This window comes from Protopterus annectens, chromosome 6.part1 (genome assembly GCF_019279795.1).
Source record: "Protopterus annectens isolate FY-2018-M chromosome 6.part1, PAN1.0, whole genome shotgun sequence".
Taxonomy (NCBI): Eukaryota; Metazoa; Chordata; order Ceratodontiformes; family Protopteridae; genus Protopterus; species Protopterus annectens.
In genome coordinates, this window is record NC_056738.1 from 266,214,222 (window position 1) to 266,231,692 (window position 17,471).

The 17,471-nt window shown below is 37.5% G+C and overlaps 1 protein-coding gene across 2 annotated transcripts in view; it reads left to right on the top strand.

Moving 5' to 3' along the window:
* LOC122805502 (putative methyltransferase DDB_G0268948) overlaps positions 1-17,471 on the top strand; it is a 113,640-nt gene that overhangs the window by 65,058 nt on the left and 31,111 nt on the right. For both annotated transcript variants that reach the window (XM_044075695.1, XM_044075694.1), the window contains one exon: positions 5,087-5,199. In XM_044075695.1, coding sequence (XP_043931630.1) covers positions 5,087-5,199 — 113 coding nt within the window. The remainder of the gene's footprint in view (positions 1-5,086; positions 5,200-17,471) is intronic.

Below are 17,471 nucleotides of genomic sequence, written 5' to 3' on the forward strand. Positions count from 1 at the left end.
GGAAGTTGATCACTGAAAAATGTTGACAGTACTGTGTACCATTATCTAAGTAGAAGTATTGTCATGAGTTTATTATATCTTCACTGTTTGCTTGACTCCAGGGCTGGAGCCAGTTGAATGTGAGCTAGGCAGCTGCTAAGGGCCTGGTGCTGGGTGGAAGTCCCCAAAAATTTAAAAAAAAAAAAAAAAAAGTCATTGACATGGTTTCTGTTCCACAAATCCAGATTATGGTCAAATGGGACCCTGGGCAGGGTAATAGATCAGGCCCCTTCTGGCAACAATTCAGTGTCCCATTACTTGACTATCTCTCCTCGGTTACCATACACACTGCTCATATCTGTCATTGTACATACTATTTTCTTCTTCTTCTGCTTTACTTAAAGGTTTGTATGTAAGTACTTGGTTATCTGATCTTGTGGGTCACTTTAAGCCTAGTCACTTTCCCTTTTTGTGTTCAAATTAATAAATCCCATTTGGCTAGAGATGGGACTTACCCATCCCATGGTCAGAAATTATATATTACTCCTAATGAGAATAATAATGGGATAATTTGAGGGGACCGACTAATGCATGGGATAAAGCATTTAGGAACTGCTTGTGCCCATTAGTAGTAAAGGGGGCAGTCCTGACATAAATTTTCTGTTTTCCATTCATAGATCCAAGTTGTGGTTGAAAATGCACAATAATAAACTTGTTATACGTGGATGGGGAGTCTGTTCCAGTGCAGCAGTCTTTTCTGTTAGATATATCAGTCCCTCAAAACCATTCTGTTGATGTTGCAGATGAAGTTTAGATCCTGAGACAACGCATTTCTGATGCCATTTGGCTTGTTGATCTGCAGAAAATCCATCAGTATTGAGTTGAAAGGAGCCTGATATGCTAGACACAGGTGACCTCTTTGCAGTCTGCAGGCTACTGAGTAAAGTGACATAGTTGTGAGTTGGTCCATATAGGACATATTGTTTAGGCCTTGTATTTTTTTAGTAAGGTGTCTATGTGGGCATTCCTATTGTTGGATGTATCTGGACAGATACATACCAAAAGGGCATTATGTTCAGTGACTGGCCTATTGAGGGCTGAGCAATGGGGGACAATGACATGCCTATATATAGACACAATCCCTCTGTTTATCAGCTGTGCAATATAGAAGGACTTTCATAAAACAATGGACACATATTGGCCAAAAGTTGGGTTACTGCTTACATAAATTCACAAATCATGAACAATTGAGTCAAGTCTTTGTGGTGTATTGTCCATGTGGCCTGGGGTAGATGACTTCCCAAAGGCTACTATAGTGCATTTTTGACATTTAGTTTCACTCCCTGATTTTGACACCGGTTATTTATTTGAGACAAACCTTTCTGAAGGATGGATAAGTCTTTTGATGATTCATTGACTGCACTTAACTCGCAGTCATCTGCAAACTTAGTGAGCCAGAACCCTCTTGTATTGGCTTTTACTTCAGAAATGTAGATGCCAAACAGAAAAGGTCCAGCACAGAAATATGGGAGAGGTAGCTTCCCCTATTCTGATTTCCTGCATTATCTATGTGTGCCAGACTTCTTGACTTCTACAATGAATACCAGAATGTTATGGTAAATGGGGAGAAACAGCGAAGTACTAGATTATTGGTATAGCTATGTGTGTTGGGGGTCTATTACCCTTTCTAGAGTTCTGCTTGATATCACACTTGAAAGAGGCTATTAAGCTGCAGAACATGCAGTTTTGCAGGGTTCTGACATGGTTTCCAAGGATATCCACTCCCTAGGCAGAGAAAGCATGTTGTTAGTGAGGACTTTGTTCATTATCCTACAACTACACCCTTCTGCTAATTTTGAGAAAGTCAGTCTGGTGACAGTGAGATTTTACTCCAGGATTGTAAGAGTAAGGTTTTGTAACAATGGGAAATAATGTTCATTTTTTCAGCTTCTTTGGGAGTTGAAGTGTTAAAAGTTTAGATGTATATGTTATTTTGTCAATGCAAAGGCATCTGGCAGTTCTGTACATGGTAGCTGAAATGTATTCAGAAGAAGATAACAATGTGATGAGTTTAGTGGTTGTAGCTTTCAAGTAGAAACCAGGACTATGTTTCATGACACGGGAAGAAGGATGTAAATAAAGGAAATTAAAGGAAATTGCTTTCTTATCTATTTGCTTTAGACAAACATTTTGGAAGGAAGTTCCATTCCTATGGTAATGACTATTTTGCTAATCAAATTTTTTATATAGGTCAGATTTTTGAACTAGGCCTTTTGGGAAAGTCATGTACTGTCTAATGGAAAAAAATTAATTAGCCACAAAGACTGGTTTCCTACTGAATCTCTCCCATGTACTAGATTTGAGAATCTCAACAAATGACTTTTGAATTCCTTGATTTTTGTCTGGTGATGCTGTTGGTTATCTGGTTCATAGTTTCACAGGTACTTACTAAGGTATTGATCTTTGAGTATCTTAAGGAGCAAAGCCTTACATTCCCATATTAGTTTTTAGTTTTTAGCCTTTGTATTTTGCATATGAATAACCCAGAAATGAGCCAAATAAGGATATGTTGGAACAGTTACACTTTTCCCCTATCCATGAAGGACCAGTACAGTTGTGATTACAGTTGCCCTCTTGGTTTTGTTTGCCTTTCACTTTTCATTAAGAATATTTGTTTTCCCCCTTTTGAGAGCAAGAAGCACACTGATTATCTTTTTTTTTGGGGATTTCCTCCTCCCTGTTGTTTTGAAATACTATAGCTTGCAAATATATCCATATATTATTCTAGAAAGAGAAGTGATGAAAATAAAGTAGTACATCTGTGCACGTCATTCACCATAACCCCAGGTTTCAGCGCTACTCCGGTCATTTCATAGGGTTCCCTCCCACTGTCTCACATGATTTTAGTTTGCAGTCTACACAGGTTGTAGTATACCCTGATGTTTTGTTGTTATTCTTATTTGTAGGGTTGTTTTATGTATGGGTACCAAGGTAAAAAAATTAAAAAAAAGCAATCAACCTATAAGGCTATCAAGCCTGATGTCCACATCAAACTTTAAGAAGAGAAATGACTGTTTTAAGAGTATGGTGCATCTGGGCTGGTATCATAAGCCAGATACAGTGCAAGTGTTTGCTGAAGATTTATAGCCCTTAATAATCTGTAGACGGATAACACATATGGTGCCACTCGGGTATGATAGCAGTATTTTCCACATTTTTGTCTGCTATCACATGAATAGAGGTGACAGAGTCATTTTTCATTTCTGTGTCATGCTCCTAAGTTACTGTGTTTTCCTTGAGTCCTTAACTGAAGATCAGAGAGGTTCCTTCACATGCAGCCTGTATGTTCTCAAACTCTCTCAGGAGGAAGGATAAACTTCTCTTGTAGTGTAAAGGCTGACAGAGGGAGGATACACAACTAGGGGAAAGTCTTGGGTGCTTTGGATGCTGAGTGGGAGAGGGATATGAAATTAGCTATTATTCTGAAGAGAAAGGATTGAAGAAGAATATTACAAATATAGCGCTTGCCTCACACAGTTAACTGTACTTTCTTAAAAAATAGATTTGTCTTCCATCTGGCATTATTAGGAAGAATATAGGAAAATTAATATACCTGAGAACTGCTTACCATAGTATGACCCTTTTTATGCAGTGGGATTCTTCACAGTTCCATATGTAGCAACAAACATCTCTGCCTCAGAACTTTTCATTTGCAGAGCCTGTGTCTGTAAGTGCAAAGGGAAAAGGTATTTATCTTGCATTCTGGAAAAGTATGACACTGTGGAGTTGACATGTGATCCCAAGGAGCACCGTGGCTGATAATGTGGAAAGTTACATAGTAGTTACCCTATGAAGGTATGCAAGGTCTGGTAGAAGAGGTATATTTTCCAAATTTTCACCTGGTCAGAATCTGCAGACTGAATCAACTGTCAGGGAAGTGGTCTGAATGGCTACCGTGACCCAGTCAGAATATTGAAGCTCCAATATATGTTGTAATCTCATTCTACCTACTACCGCCCACTAATTGACTGAATGGCATCTACAATTTCTCCCTTTTTTAATTCCTCCAAGTCTTTTGGATTTGTAATACCATGATGGGAATGGATCCCATTCCTAAATCAAAGTACGATTAAAGTTCATGAAATTAGTATAGTTTCAATATTTGATGCCAGCCAGAAGTGCTCTTCACAGCATCTGCAATGTGCCCAGTAATGACTCCTTCTGCAATTCGTACGGGGTTACATGTATTAGTAACATATCTAAATACAACTGTAGATTCTTTTTTATAAGACCCTTTGCTCCTACTACTATTGGAACTGTCCAGGTATCTTTATTCTAAATTGCTCTCATTTCTGCCTGTAAATCCTAATATTTTATGACTTTGTGTCTGTATGCAAGACACTGTAGTCAATGGGTGTGGCGACTTCATTGATCAATGCTACTTTTATCTTCTTTTCATGGACCACTATATTGGGTTTTCTAGCATCTGCCTTTTGAACTGTTGGTAGTGGGTGATCCCACGTGATGTAGACTTCATCATTTTCTATGATGCTTTCTGCCTCATGCTTCCAGTGTTTTTCAGCCACTTCAGTACCATAATGTATGCACAATCCCCAGTGCAACAGTCTTGTCATGTTATTATGGCTTTCAGTGTATAGTCCTTCTGCCATTAGTATGTCACAGCCAGCAGTGAGGAGTGCAACTGTTTCCAATTCTGTTTTACAAAACCTACATTTGTCTGTTTCTCCCACATGTTCAATGGACTTTGTAAACCAATGTGTATGTAGCCCAGTATCCTGGGCCACCAATATTAACCTTTCATCTCCTGGTTTGAATCAATACAGCTATCCGAATGTACCAGAAAATAAATTGCAATGGTAAGTAATATTATTTTTCTGTTTATCAGAGACTCCAGGAACAAATCTTGTCCATTTTAAGATGTGCAAGGGCATCAAATGTAACACTTTGCAAGTCAGACATTATTGTGTACTCTTTTTCTTCAGTGTAGTTAGGAAAGTATGAATAAGTATATAACATTCAGTCATATTTTCTGATTCCAGGTGACTCCTTTCCTGTGCTAATGTTTTCTCCTTGTACTTCCCTACAGGCATTTGATTTCTCATGTCAATATCTACCTGAAGATGCTCATGAAAGTCTAAATATTATTAGAAATGAATACAAAGAAATATTTGATAGTATTCCTTTTACTGACAAAACAAGGTAAGTACCTTTCCCCATTCGGTATGAATAGTATTACTTACTATGCAAAGGGCTTTAAGCTTTAGAATCTATTGTGTGTGTTGCTATATACTGGTGACAGTTCATAGAATGTGAAGAATACAAGGAATACAAGGCATCCTCTGACTCATTACTGATGAATTTACCGCACATCAGCAAGTCAAATGGCATCAGAATTAGTCAGTATAGGAATCAAAACCTCTTTTGTAACATCAAAAGAATAGTTTAGAGGGACAGGTGTATTTCACAGAGGATACTGGTGCTGTGGAACAGACTCCACATTCCCATAAAACAAAGTCCATCCCTGTCCATTTTCAAGTAAAGCTTAGATCTATGGATGGGAAACAGGAAATGTACTCCATGACTGCTCTTTGTAATACTAATGGATGATGGCAGCTCCTAAATGCTTTATCCCATGCATGGGTCCCCTCAAGTTATCTATGGCATGACCCCTCATTAAGGTAATATATAATTATCAATCATGTGATGAAAAGACCAATCTATACCCAAATGGGATAGGTTATGCTGAGTACAAAAAGGGAAATTATCTAGGCTTAAAATGTCCCATAAGGTCAGCCAGCCTAGTACTTACCTATGACCCTGTAAGAGTAATGTCTATAAGAGAGTGGAATGGATGACATATGTGAACATGGCTATTCCCACATAGTACCTAAGTACAAATGCTCATCATAAGGATAATTGCTGCAATAAATCACTATATGTTTGATTTTAAATGTAGTAAGATGTCAGCCATCCTCTGGGTAGAGCTCCTCCACAATTAAGCATCCCTAGAAGCGCATGCCTCCATACTTGTACAATGGTGATTAGAAAACAGCTTGGTTATAAAACTAATTGCACAGCATACCTCACTCCATTCTTTTTGTCTCCCCAAGCAAATGGTCAGCCTGTGTTCCTTCAAGAGTTTATTAGATGATTTTTAAGTTAAATCTCTAGTTGTGCCAGATAAGGTGAGCGATTTTCTCTTCACCTGTTTTGATTTATTCCGATGGCAATCTCAGAAAGGGTTGCTAATATTTAAGCTGCTAAGCTTCTGCTAAGTATTGTCAACTTAAATGTATTTTTAACAGAGCAGATAGATGTAAATAACTATAAATGCTGTACTACTTCTAAAGAGAAAATGTTAGCAGGAAGAGCTGAGAATTTGAACGATTCAAATACCCTAGTAGGTTGTTGTCCCTCTTCTTCTCTTACTTCCTCTGTAACGTTTGATAGCAAAACAAAGAAAGAAATAGTGTTTGGTTAAAGGAAAAGAAGGAAAGACAAATAAACCACGAAAACATAGAAGGTTAGTACACTGTGGCCTGCAGAACAGGGGAAGGCACCACTAGTTATGAAAAAGAAAGAAAAACAAGCATTTTAAACCAAGTCATCCCACTCTGTTGATGTCAGCTCCTGTTGAGGTTGTCTCCCTGTCCTTTCTATAACAACAGTACCTCAATAGATGGATCTGGGTGGTGAGCAGAGGGACAACCTGCTTCTCTGCTAGTAATGGTTCAGGGCTGCCCAGTTACTAGGGCATGAGAAAATGATTCTTACAATGTTTGTCGACTTAAAAATGGTTAATTCTAGATGGGTCATGGGCTGTGTAATGCTTCAACAATCAGAGTTCAGCTGTTTTTTTCAGCAAAGTCCAGTGTTCAAGGACATCTGCATAGCTGCCTATTGCATGCCATGCAGTAAATTGCTGGGTGCGTAAGAATGTTCATCCCCAATGCCCTCGTGTTTGTCACCTAGCTACTAGTAAGCAGCTGCCTGCAAATCAAGAAACAGCAGTATACATTTGGTACTAGATTATTAAAGCAGGTGTTTTACTTTCCCAGTTTGCAGGCCACTCCAACAGCTACAGCCACTAGGGGAATCAGCCACCCACAATGAGATGGTGAAGGGTATTCCTGGCCATAGCTCTGAAATGTCCGGATTTTCACAGAATGTCCAGACCTTTGCTTCATATTTTTGGTCTGTTCCTCATAACATTGGTGGTTTTCTGACAAATCACTGGGATAATCCAAGGATTAAAGTCTCTAACTAATGACATGCAGTTGAGTTTCAGACTTCATATCCTTCAGAAAATGTATGCCAACACAACTCCTGTTATTCTAGCAACTTTCTAAATTTATAGGAGCAATATTTGAAATGTTTCCCTATTTTTGGGCCATTGTCTCTCCATTATGTCAAGATTTGTCCAGATTTCTTGTGATAAGAGGTTGAGAGGTATGTCCCTGGCTCATCAAGGGAAGACTTCTAGTAGATCTGCTAATATAGTAGGATAGTATCCTTGATGTGCCTTAGGTTAGGTTGAATCCCAGGCATTTCAAAATGAGGAAAGAGATGGGGAACTGGTCAGACCCAGAGCTAAGATGGCTGAGCCCTACAGGTCTGATTTCCAAAACTGGTCCGCCTCATCACATCAGTGTTCAGCCAATAATGCTTTGTAGCAGTGTGCTCAGAGGGCCAAGTGGTTACAGAACAAATGTTTGCAATACAGAAATTTCTGAAGCATTCACTAGAGGTAGCCACTCTTCAACGGCAGCATACTGTTACTGCAGCATACTGTTACTGCAACATACTATTACTGCAGCATACTGTTACTGCAGCATGCTGTTACTGCAGCATGCTGTTACTGCATTTACTAGCATGCTGATGGCACAAGACAATGTAACTGGCATGCCACTTTTAAAGTGCCTGCTTGGAAACTGCATGTCCTTTCCTCCCTGGAGTAGAGAAGATGATAAACTGGATTTGGCTGATTTACTCTCAAGGGGTGTGTCATTTGTCCCCACTAAGCGTGCTAATTTAACCCAAACATTGTTGGACCTTAGCACTTTCACACGTAAGTTGAATTTAAACATTATATTAGGGAACCACACTAGCCTCAACAGTGACTGTAGAATTTCTAGTGTCTTTAATCCACCTCTGAATGGCACAATATTATTTTTTAAAAGATTATGTGAGCTTGATATTAGGAATTTACTTAAGGTACTTTGAGGCAAAAATCTAGATCTAACATTTCTGAAGATGAAATGAATGTTTTAATGTTGAAAACACAGAAAGTCAGAGTCTTTAAACCCGATAAGGGTGGTGGCTTAATTCTTATGAATGAAAATGATTACCATAGAGGAATATTAAGTGTGTACTGAGGCTTATGAAAAAGTCTCAGTTAACCAAGTTAATATTGCTTATCACTGTATTAGATCTCTTCTAAATGATTTATTTATTGACACTATGATTGATTTAGGTACATTTAACTATTTGAACATTACATCTCCAGTTATCCCAGTGATTTTTGAGTTCCCCAAGATCCATAAGTATTTGGTTAATCCACCCCTTCACCCGATTGTTGATGGCAGGAATTGTATAACCTATGGATGTGCTAAGGATGTGGATTCCAAATTAAAGAAACATTTAATAGGGAAGGCCCATATATGGTGTCATTCTTGGGATTTTTTGGAAACCGTTAATGGGCTGGAATTTAATAGTGAATATAATTTTCTCACTATTGACGTTAGAGATCTGTATACGGTCATCCCTCAGGGCTTGGGTATTAGTTGGACCAGGGAATTTTTATATAAGAAAGGTGTCCCTGATGATGAAATTGATCTTACTGAATATTTATTGGACATCATATTGTCAAATAATTTCATTTTGTTTGATGGCGACTTTTATTTGCAAAAGACCGGCACATCAATGGGGTCTCCGTGTGGCAGAAGTTTTGCCAATACTGTCATGGCCTATTGGGAGAATGAATTTTTATTCAATAGTGAGTTTTTTTTAAGAAGAATATTTTCTGGTATACCCGCTCTTTGGACAACATTTTTTTAATCCTTAAGGGGGACGATACTGTGGCTTCTGAATTTGTTGGATTTTTATCTGGCTTAACCTCATTTCTCAAATTCACTTCTGAATTTAGTTCTGATACCATTTCTTTTCTGGATGTTTTATTGACAAAGGATAGGGTAAATGGTAGATATGTGGCTAAAATTTTCAGAAAGCCTACATATTCAAATACCTTTTTGCATTTTCATAGCTCCCATCCCTATTACCAGTAAAAAGCTGTTGTCAAAGGACAATTGGTGAGAGCTGCCAAAATGACCTCCCTTGATAGTGATTTTTTGCAGGAGTGTAATCTTTTCAAGGCTATGTTCCTTGCTAGGGCTTATCCACCTTCCCTATTAGAACAACTTATAAATGAAATAACTAGGAAGATGGATTTTGGGAGGTTTAAACCCATTTTATTTTATTGATTTGATTTATTTATAAAATAAGTAACTAGGAAGAATGATTCTGGGTGGTTTAAACCCATTTTGAACAGGAATTTTGCTATAATAGATTCAGGGGATAGGGGTGAAGAGGTTGAATTAGACACTCTGCCTACTGCAACCCCTGATACCCATTTTTCTTTGAATTTCAGTACCCCTTTTTCTCCCTGGATGCCAAAATGTTGAGACATCTTAAATAAAAGTTGGGTGGTTTTCAGTGATGATCCCCTACTTAGACAGAGAGTGCCTGAGACCCCAAAAGTGGTCTTTAAGCATGGTAGCAACTTAAAGAATATACTTGAAAGGAAAGTCAGTGGTACCCTTAATAACAATAGGCAATCTGTAAAACACCAACAACACCAACACACAGCCGTATAAAACTGCTAAAATTCTCCTTTAATAAAATCCTTTAAAATAATGGAGTGTGGATCAATAAAGTCAATAACCCCAAAGTTTTTGGAAATTTCCTTCATCAGATCATGATTAGATGAAGGAACTTTCCGAAAGCGCTTATCATCATTTGAAAACTTTGGGGTTATTGACTTTCTCCTAGTTTGAGATTACACACGGTTGTAAAATTCTTTACTTATCAACTTTCTTCCAGCAGGGTACACTGGTTACGTTTTTGAAGCTCAGCACATAACACAGTTTTCTTACATTTTTGAAACCAGCCTGTGGATCATATTAATATTTACATGGAGATAGAATTATTTACAAAATTCTATCTAGCTGGGCTGGCAGCCTCTCAGTTTATCACAATGGCATCCAATTATATTGCATGCAAACCCTACATAGCTGGATACAATGTTTATGATTATTACATATAGACAATCAAGTTAATTAACTTGTCCAAACTCCCCATTACTTCCAATAGGAAGATCATATTAGAGTTAAGTGGAGTGGAATTTAGCAGACAGGCAGCAGTGGGGAATCTTGAGTGAGTGTATGCAGACACATGAGTAGTCTCAGGTGAACATGTGGTGTGGCTATGTGTGCTGCCATGGCACCTAGTTACACTAATATGTTCATGCATGGGTGGGAGAGAATTAATATTCTTGAGCATTTTTATGGAACCCACATTGTTATTTTTTAAACGTTTTATTGACTATGTGTTTCTAGTTTGGATAGGTGGTATAGATTTACTAAATGAGTTTTTAAATTACGTCAACAATGTCTGCTCCTTTTTGAACTTTACCTCAACGTCTAGCCCTAACAGTATTAATTTTTTACAATTTACAGTTCTCAAGGAGAAAGATAGATTGGTTACCAGAATTTATAAAAAGAAGGTGCCCAACAATGCTTTTTTACACTATAGTAGTATGCACCCTGCAGCCACTAAAGCCAATATTGTTAAGGGTCAGTTAATGAGGGTCAATAGGTTAACGGAAAGTGATGATGATTTCCTAGAAGAAGGTGCCAGCTTATGCAAGAAGTTCATCAGTAGAGAGTATCCTGAAAAATTAGTCTCAGAAAAGTTTTATGAAATATGTAATTTAAGGTATTCAACTGAAACAGTGGCCCCAAAGCTCAAAACAATCGATTACAGAAGTTCTGTGCAAGTCAGTAATACTTTAGATGACAGAGCTATCAAATCATTATTTCTAATAATTGGAAAATTTTAAAAAGTTGCCCTGAGATTTCAAACATAGTTGGAGACAATCCTGTTTTTGAGCAAAAGAGAGGAAAAAGTTTTAAAAATTATTTCCAAGCAAAGTTAAAACCTCCTTCTATCCAGTGTGTAAAATGTGGAATGTTTATATGTTTTAACTACAATCTATGCAATTATTTATTTACTGATGCCAACAAAAATTGTATTAACAATTATAATATTTCCATTAAGGGATGTTATACATGTAAATTTAAATTTGTGGTGTATTTGATGGTATGCTTGCCTTGTAAATCCTTTTATGTGGGGCACACCACTAGAGAACTGTATAAGAGAATGTACGAGCATAAAAATGCAGTGTTGGTAGGGGATGAGAAAAATGCACTGGACAAGCATTATAAATTTGGCAATTATAAAGTAGATTTCAGGTTTTTAGTTTTGGATGATGTGAAAGGGTACAATAGAATGTTTAATGCTGAAGATGAACTTGGGTGGTCTGAATATTTGTGGTAACTGAGACTAAATGCATGTTTTCCACCAGGTTTGAACAACAGTGAGGATTTTGTTGCCTTTCTGAGAAGGAAGAGGTTAAAGCATTAAGTCATCAATTGTTTTATGTCATGTGACTTTTTCTCTTTATTTAAGTGAAGATTTATATTGCATTATTCAGTCTAATGAAGTCTTGGATTGAGAGACAAAAGCACTTACTGTTTAATGTGCATGTGTATTAAACTTGTTTGGTTTTATTTTATTTTCCAGCTTTTTCTTAGAATGTGCATGTGCATGTATGTGCGTGTGTGTGTGTGTGTGTGTGTGTGTGTGTGTGTGTGTGTGTGTGTGTGTGTGTGTGTGTGTGTGTGTGTGTGTGTGTGTGTGTGTGTGTGTGTATATACGCACGTGTGTGACTGTGTGGCTGCCTAGATGGTCACAGTGGAGGGGGGAGTCAAGGAATAGATAGGGTACATGTGTGTGTGTGTGTGTGTGTGTGTGTGTGTGTGTGTGTGTGTGTGTGTGTGTGTGTGTGTGTGTGTGTGTGTGTGTGTGTGTGTGTGTGAATGGTTGATTATGTCACTGAGTGCAATCAGTGGGGGCTGTGAGCATGCCCATGTGCTTCAGACTGTGTATCTGCATGGATGGTTGCAGTAGAGGGGCTAGGTGGATGCATGTATGTATGAGTAAATGTTCAAGTGTTTCCATGGATGCATTCGGTGGAGGGGGCTCGGTTTGTGTGTGTATGTGTGAGACTATTTTTCTGTCTGGGTAGTCATAGTAGTGGGCTAATTAGGTGACAGGTAGGTAGGTGTATGTGTGTGTGTGTGTGTGTGTGTGTGTGTGTGTGTGTGTGTGTGTGTGTGTGTGTGTGTGTGTGCGTGTGTGTGTGTGTGCATGCGCATATACACATGCATGTGCATGTGTTGGGGACTGTCATATCTCTGAATTTCTCTCAACAAATAAGCAGATCCAACAATATGGGGGTGGGACACTAGATACTGTGGAACTTTAAATATTACTGTAACGATACTTAAAAGATTAACAGCTTTGGAGCACAAAAAAATGGGGCAGGGAGGACAGTTGACACCTGGTATACTCTATAAATAGTGTAAGCACACAAATTATTAAAAAAACAGTTTTCCAGGCATATGAGATATTACCCTGAGAACTGCAGTGGTGGTGCTGCGGTAGCGTTGTCGCCTCACAGTTAGACGTTGCCCATTCGATTCTCAGTTAGAGCGTCTTCTGTGTGGTGACATATGTGAATGGGTGTTCCTTCGTTGAAGGTTGTGTGTAAGGCCCGGCAAGCCAGCATGTAAAACTCTACTGCCAATCTTTTGCGGACCGGAGTTCCACTGTGGTGACCCCTAACCGGGAAAAGCCCAAAGACACAAACATGAGATATTACCCTGAGTTACTTAAAATGTAGATAGAACAACAAGTTTTGCTGCATGAAAGATGTAAGGTACTCATACTTATCAAAATGCAGTCTGTTGTTTATGTTTATCCTTCACAGAATTTATTTGATAAGAATGGCACTCAGCCATCTGTGGTGCTTCCATGTATCTATATGCTGAGCTGGTATAGCCACAGCAATATTGTATAACATTCTTTCACTCTAATAAGCAAGACCTAAAAAAAACAAACAAAAAAAAAACAATAAAATAAAGTAAAACATTGGAAATAGTACTCACTGTAAAAAGAACTTTTGCACTGAATAAACCAATAAAATGACCTTCAATTTGTGTTCCTTTGTTGCAATAGTTTAAGGAAGGATTACACTTTCTGAAGTGTGAAAAATTATTAATTTTACAAATATCTCAAGCGATCCAGCTTACCTCCAAACTTATTCCCTTTAAAAAACTTAAATATACACAGATGATGATACTTCATGACGCATATCTTACTCCAATCATTATAAATAAAATATACCCATCCACCTCTCTATTCTGTTCCTATTGTGATAATCACAAGGCTGATCTACTCCACATCTTCTGAAGCTGCAAGTGCACCTACAAGCTATGGTGCTCAGAGTCCAACTAGAAAAAATGAGCTATGAAAAGTCCACCTTATCTTGGAAACTAGCTCTCCTACATCATCCCCACAGGCCTGACTAAACTACAAACACGAATATTAATACCACTAGTTTCTTTACTTAAATGCTACATTACATTGGAAGGATAGAGCATCACTCATATTGGAGGGTTTCAAACAATTAGCTACCAAACATCTACTAGCTCACAATTATTTAACCTGCACTCAGAAATCCCACACTCACAACAGAATCTTAGAAATCCCTTTTTGAACATATTCTAGCTTGAAGTTGGTATATATAATCAATAATGGGATTTTGGCATATGTGTAAATAGTTCTTACTGTTTTGCATTTATGTTTTATTATTCAGCAATGTAGTCTCTGGTCATATTACTACCAAAATAAATAAAAAGATTTATATAAAAAAAGATTAAGTTTAATATTCAAATTGACCAGTAGATAGCAGCATTTGATCATAGTTTAGGTGCAGGCTCTTCCTGTCTTCAGCAGCATGATTCATGTTCTATTTACAGAAGAGTTCTGTTAAGCAAAGGTTACTTCTGTCTCTGTTTCTGTAGAGTACTCTTGATTTGGACAGCTATGCACTGCAAATAAAATGAAAAATACCAATTATTCTGTTATTTCAATAGAAAATGTTATTGTAAATATTTTGAAAATGTATGATACTGTACATCACATTATTGATATGAAAAAACAGAAACAAGTGCAGTTCTACAATTAACTTTGATCATAATTTAAAACAAACAAAAAGTTATTTACAGTGGTTGTATTTGTGTGACTTTTTTTTCTACAAACGTTCGTGTTTTAGTAAGGGAATTCCCAGTATGTAAATCTGAACTGGCAGAACCCTCAATATATTTCATCCAAAGATAATTATTTTATCTCTTTTTAACAAAAATTACATTTATTCATAGTTTCATTTAACTCACCCACTGCGAATTACATTATAAACTTTTTAGCCTACAATTTACCTTTGAGAACACCTGGAAAGTTTCTTTATTACAGCTCTCTAATGAAAAATGAGAACAGGTGTTGCAACATGAATTTGAGACAGCTGTGACATAAACATGAACGTTGCATCAGATTTGCAGCATTTCTAATTTTTATAAATGCACTCCATCAAAAAAGCTGCTTGTACTTCCTTTGCAACAGAGACATTTGCTCGAATTCAGAGTAATGAGCTGTAGTTTTATTGTAGGATCTTTCACCTTGAAATAGCGCATGTTTCGTCCAACTATTAACTGACAGAGGGTGCTCAGAGTAAAATGAACACCAGGGAAGTAGGACACTAAATATGTCTGCCAATGCTAATTAGGATGAAAATGAAAAATGACTTGCAATGGTAGAAAGATATCAATTATTTTTATTTTTGTGTTATATTTAAATACTGAGTAGGAGGACTTAACGCAAAATTTCTCTTTAGCCATGACTCAGGCCAAAGGCAACGACAAACAATAGCATTTAGACAATGTTTGCAAGCAGTTGTTTCAGTTTAATTCATTTACTTTCAGTTAGATTCAGACTTAATGAGAGGTGAAGGCTGCATCAAAATCAATAGCAAAACTGAAAGTGATTACTTTAAAATATGTATGACTATTTGGGAATGAGACAAGCAGAATATGATGCTGCTAATTATTGGCTTATGCAGCAAGGATGGGGTACCAAATGATGAGAAAAAAGGAAGAAACTATCAAGGTTATGAAAGAAAAGGGGGGAGCTAGATAGTATTATTGGAAAAAGAGGCAACTACCTAGGGTTATGGGAGAATTGTTTACACTGGCATGTTGGAGCTAGTTGGTCATGAAGAGCAAGTCTGAAGATCTGCATGTTGAGTGCATTACATATTTGGGTAGATATGGAATTCCATTCAGCAGGATTAGTATTAGAGAATGATCTTTTAGTCAAACAGAGGGTGAAAGGAGGCCTCTGCAATGAGATTGCACCAGGGATGTTAAAACCGAGTGTGTAGTGACTGACGTGAACTGTTAAACGTGTTAACCAAAAAAAGACAAATAGCAGAGCTTAGCAGGTTGTGTAGTGCGGTGGTAAAGAAGAAGTGACTCTTCTGATAGTTGGTAGATTATTAGCGCTAGTGAAGGAGATGATTAAACAGTGATGAGTTGTTAGTCTTCTAACTTTGCAAAGTGACAGCATTTTATGAATTTGTTTTGCAGAATGGTAATGTCAATCAGATTGTGATGCAAAAAAGATCCATGATGTTATGGAAGTATCCAGAGAGTGTTTTCTGCACTTTGGCAGAGACATAATTAAAACAGGTACTGAATAAAACAGAAAAAAATAGTAATATCTAGCCCTGTGTAGGGGTAGGAACACAGTGCTAGATCCAGCCATATTGTTCCTACGTTCCTTAAAATCCTTAAAATACCATTGATTATGTAGCTTGCTAAGAAACAAGGGGCAGTTGTGGCACCTATAAAATGCCTCTGCCACTGTTTACATCCAACACTGTACATCCATGGTAAGCATTATGTATTGCTAAAAATTATGGTAGGTTGTGTAAGGTGGATGCCAATGACAGTGTCCAAATGCAGACTTACACTCTACTTTTGGCATATGCATCCATTAAAAGCAGATTGCATATGAAATGGCCAAGCTTTGTTCCTCAGGTACTAAAATAAATTCAACACTACTGTTAATATTTTCAACACTGTATTACTGCAGTGCTCAAATTATTTAGACTTTATTACTTTCAATATATTACAGCTACATTCTGTGACATAACTTTGTGGCAGTCTTCTTAAAGCGTATGGTAATGTTAGTTGCAGTGTCAAAGATTCAGTGGGGGTCATACATATCCATTTACCTTTGATACCAAGAAGTATTATAATGCTTTTGATTCTAGCCTAACAGCAGACACTTGAAGTCATGTTCTATTACAGACAGTAATTATAGTGCAGTATGGGGAGAAGGTCAATACTCTAGAATATTATGTTTCAGCAGATATGTTAAATCGAAGCCTCTTTTGCCAGAGATCTGGTAATTCAAGTGGATGTTACAGTTTCCATGGTACTTACTGAAAAGATTAGGGGAATTTTCCTGGTGTCCTGGTGAAACTATACCCTGTCATTATAAATACTACACTGGATTTCCTCTGAAAAAAAATATATATATATTAGGACTAACAAAACTATCCTAGTCTGCAAAAGGAAAGTAAATAAAGGGTTAAAAAATCTTTTAAAGATGAACATCTGCATTTCTTCCTCAAGTCTGTCATATAATGCCTAGTCACAGGGAATGCATTTTCAAAGATTCATAGATATTCCAAGGCCAATGAATCTCATGACTCTTCTTACCGTTCCAATACCCTCTCTCAGGCAGTAGTACCCCCTTACTCTAGAAGCGCCATACTGGTTAATCCTAGAGTAAATTTGTGGGTACTCACACTGTCATCTAGTTTATATTTAAAGGAAGACAGTGAGTCACATTAATATGCAGGTGATGTTTAGTTCGGAGGTATAGGAGGCACTGGGTTATAAACCTGTCCCTCCATTGTGTCTTATTTATCTGTTGATGACGTTTTGGTCCCTGGTTGGTATTGGTAGAGATTCTGGACTTGCACAGATACAGGAGGTCCAGGACAATCAGGGCTCTAATGACACAGTAAGACAGTGACCTCTCCTCAAAAGTCTATAAAACACTAAATAAAGGGCTAGAGATTCCAGCTTCTCTTGGCATCCGAAGGACTTTTGGCTCATGATCTTGTTGGTTTGGAACCTTTGTTTTTTTCAAATTATTTGATATGTTTACTGATCCCAAAGGGAGCACTGTGCTTGATAACTGGCCTCATCAATGTATATGGGAGT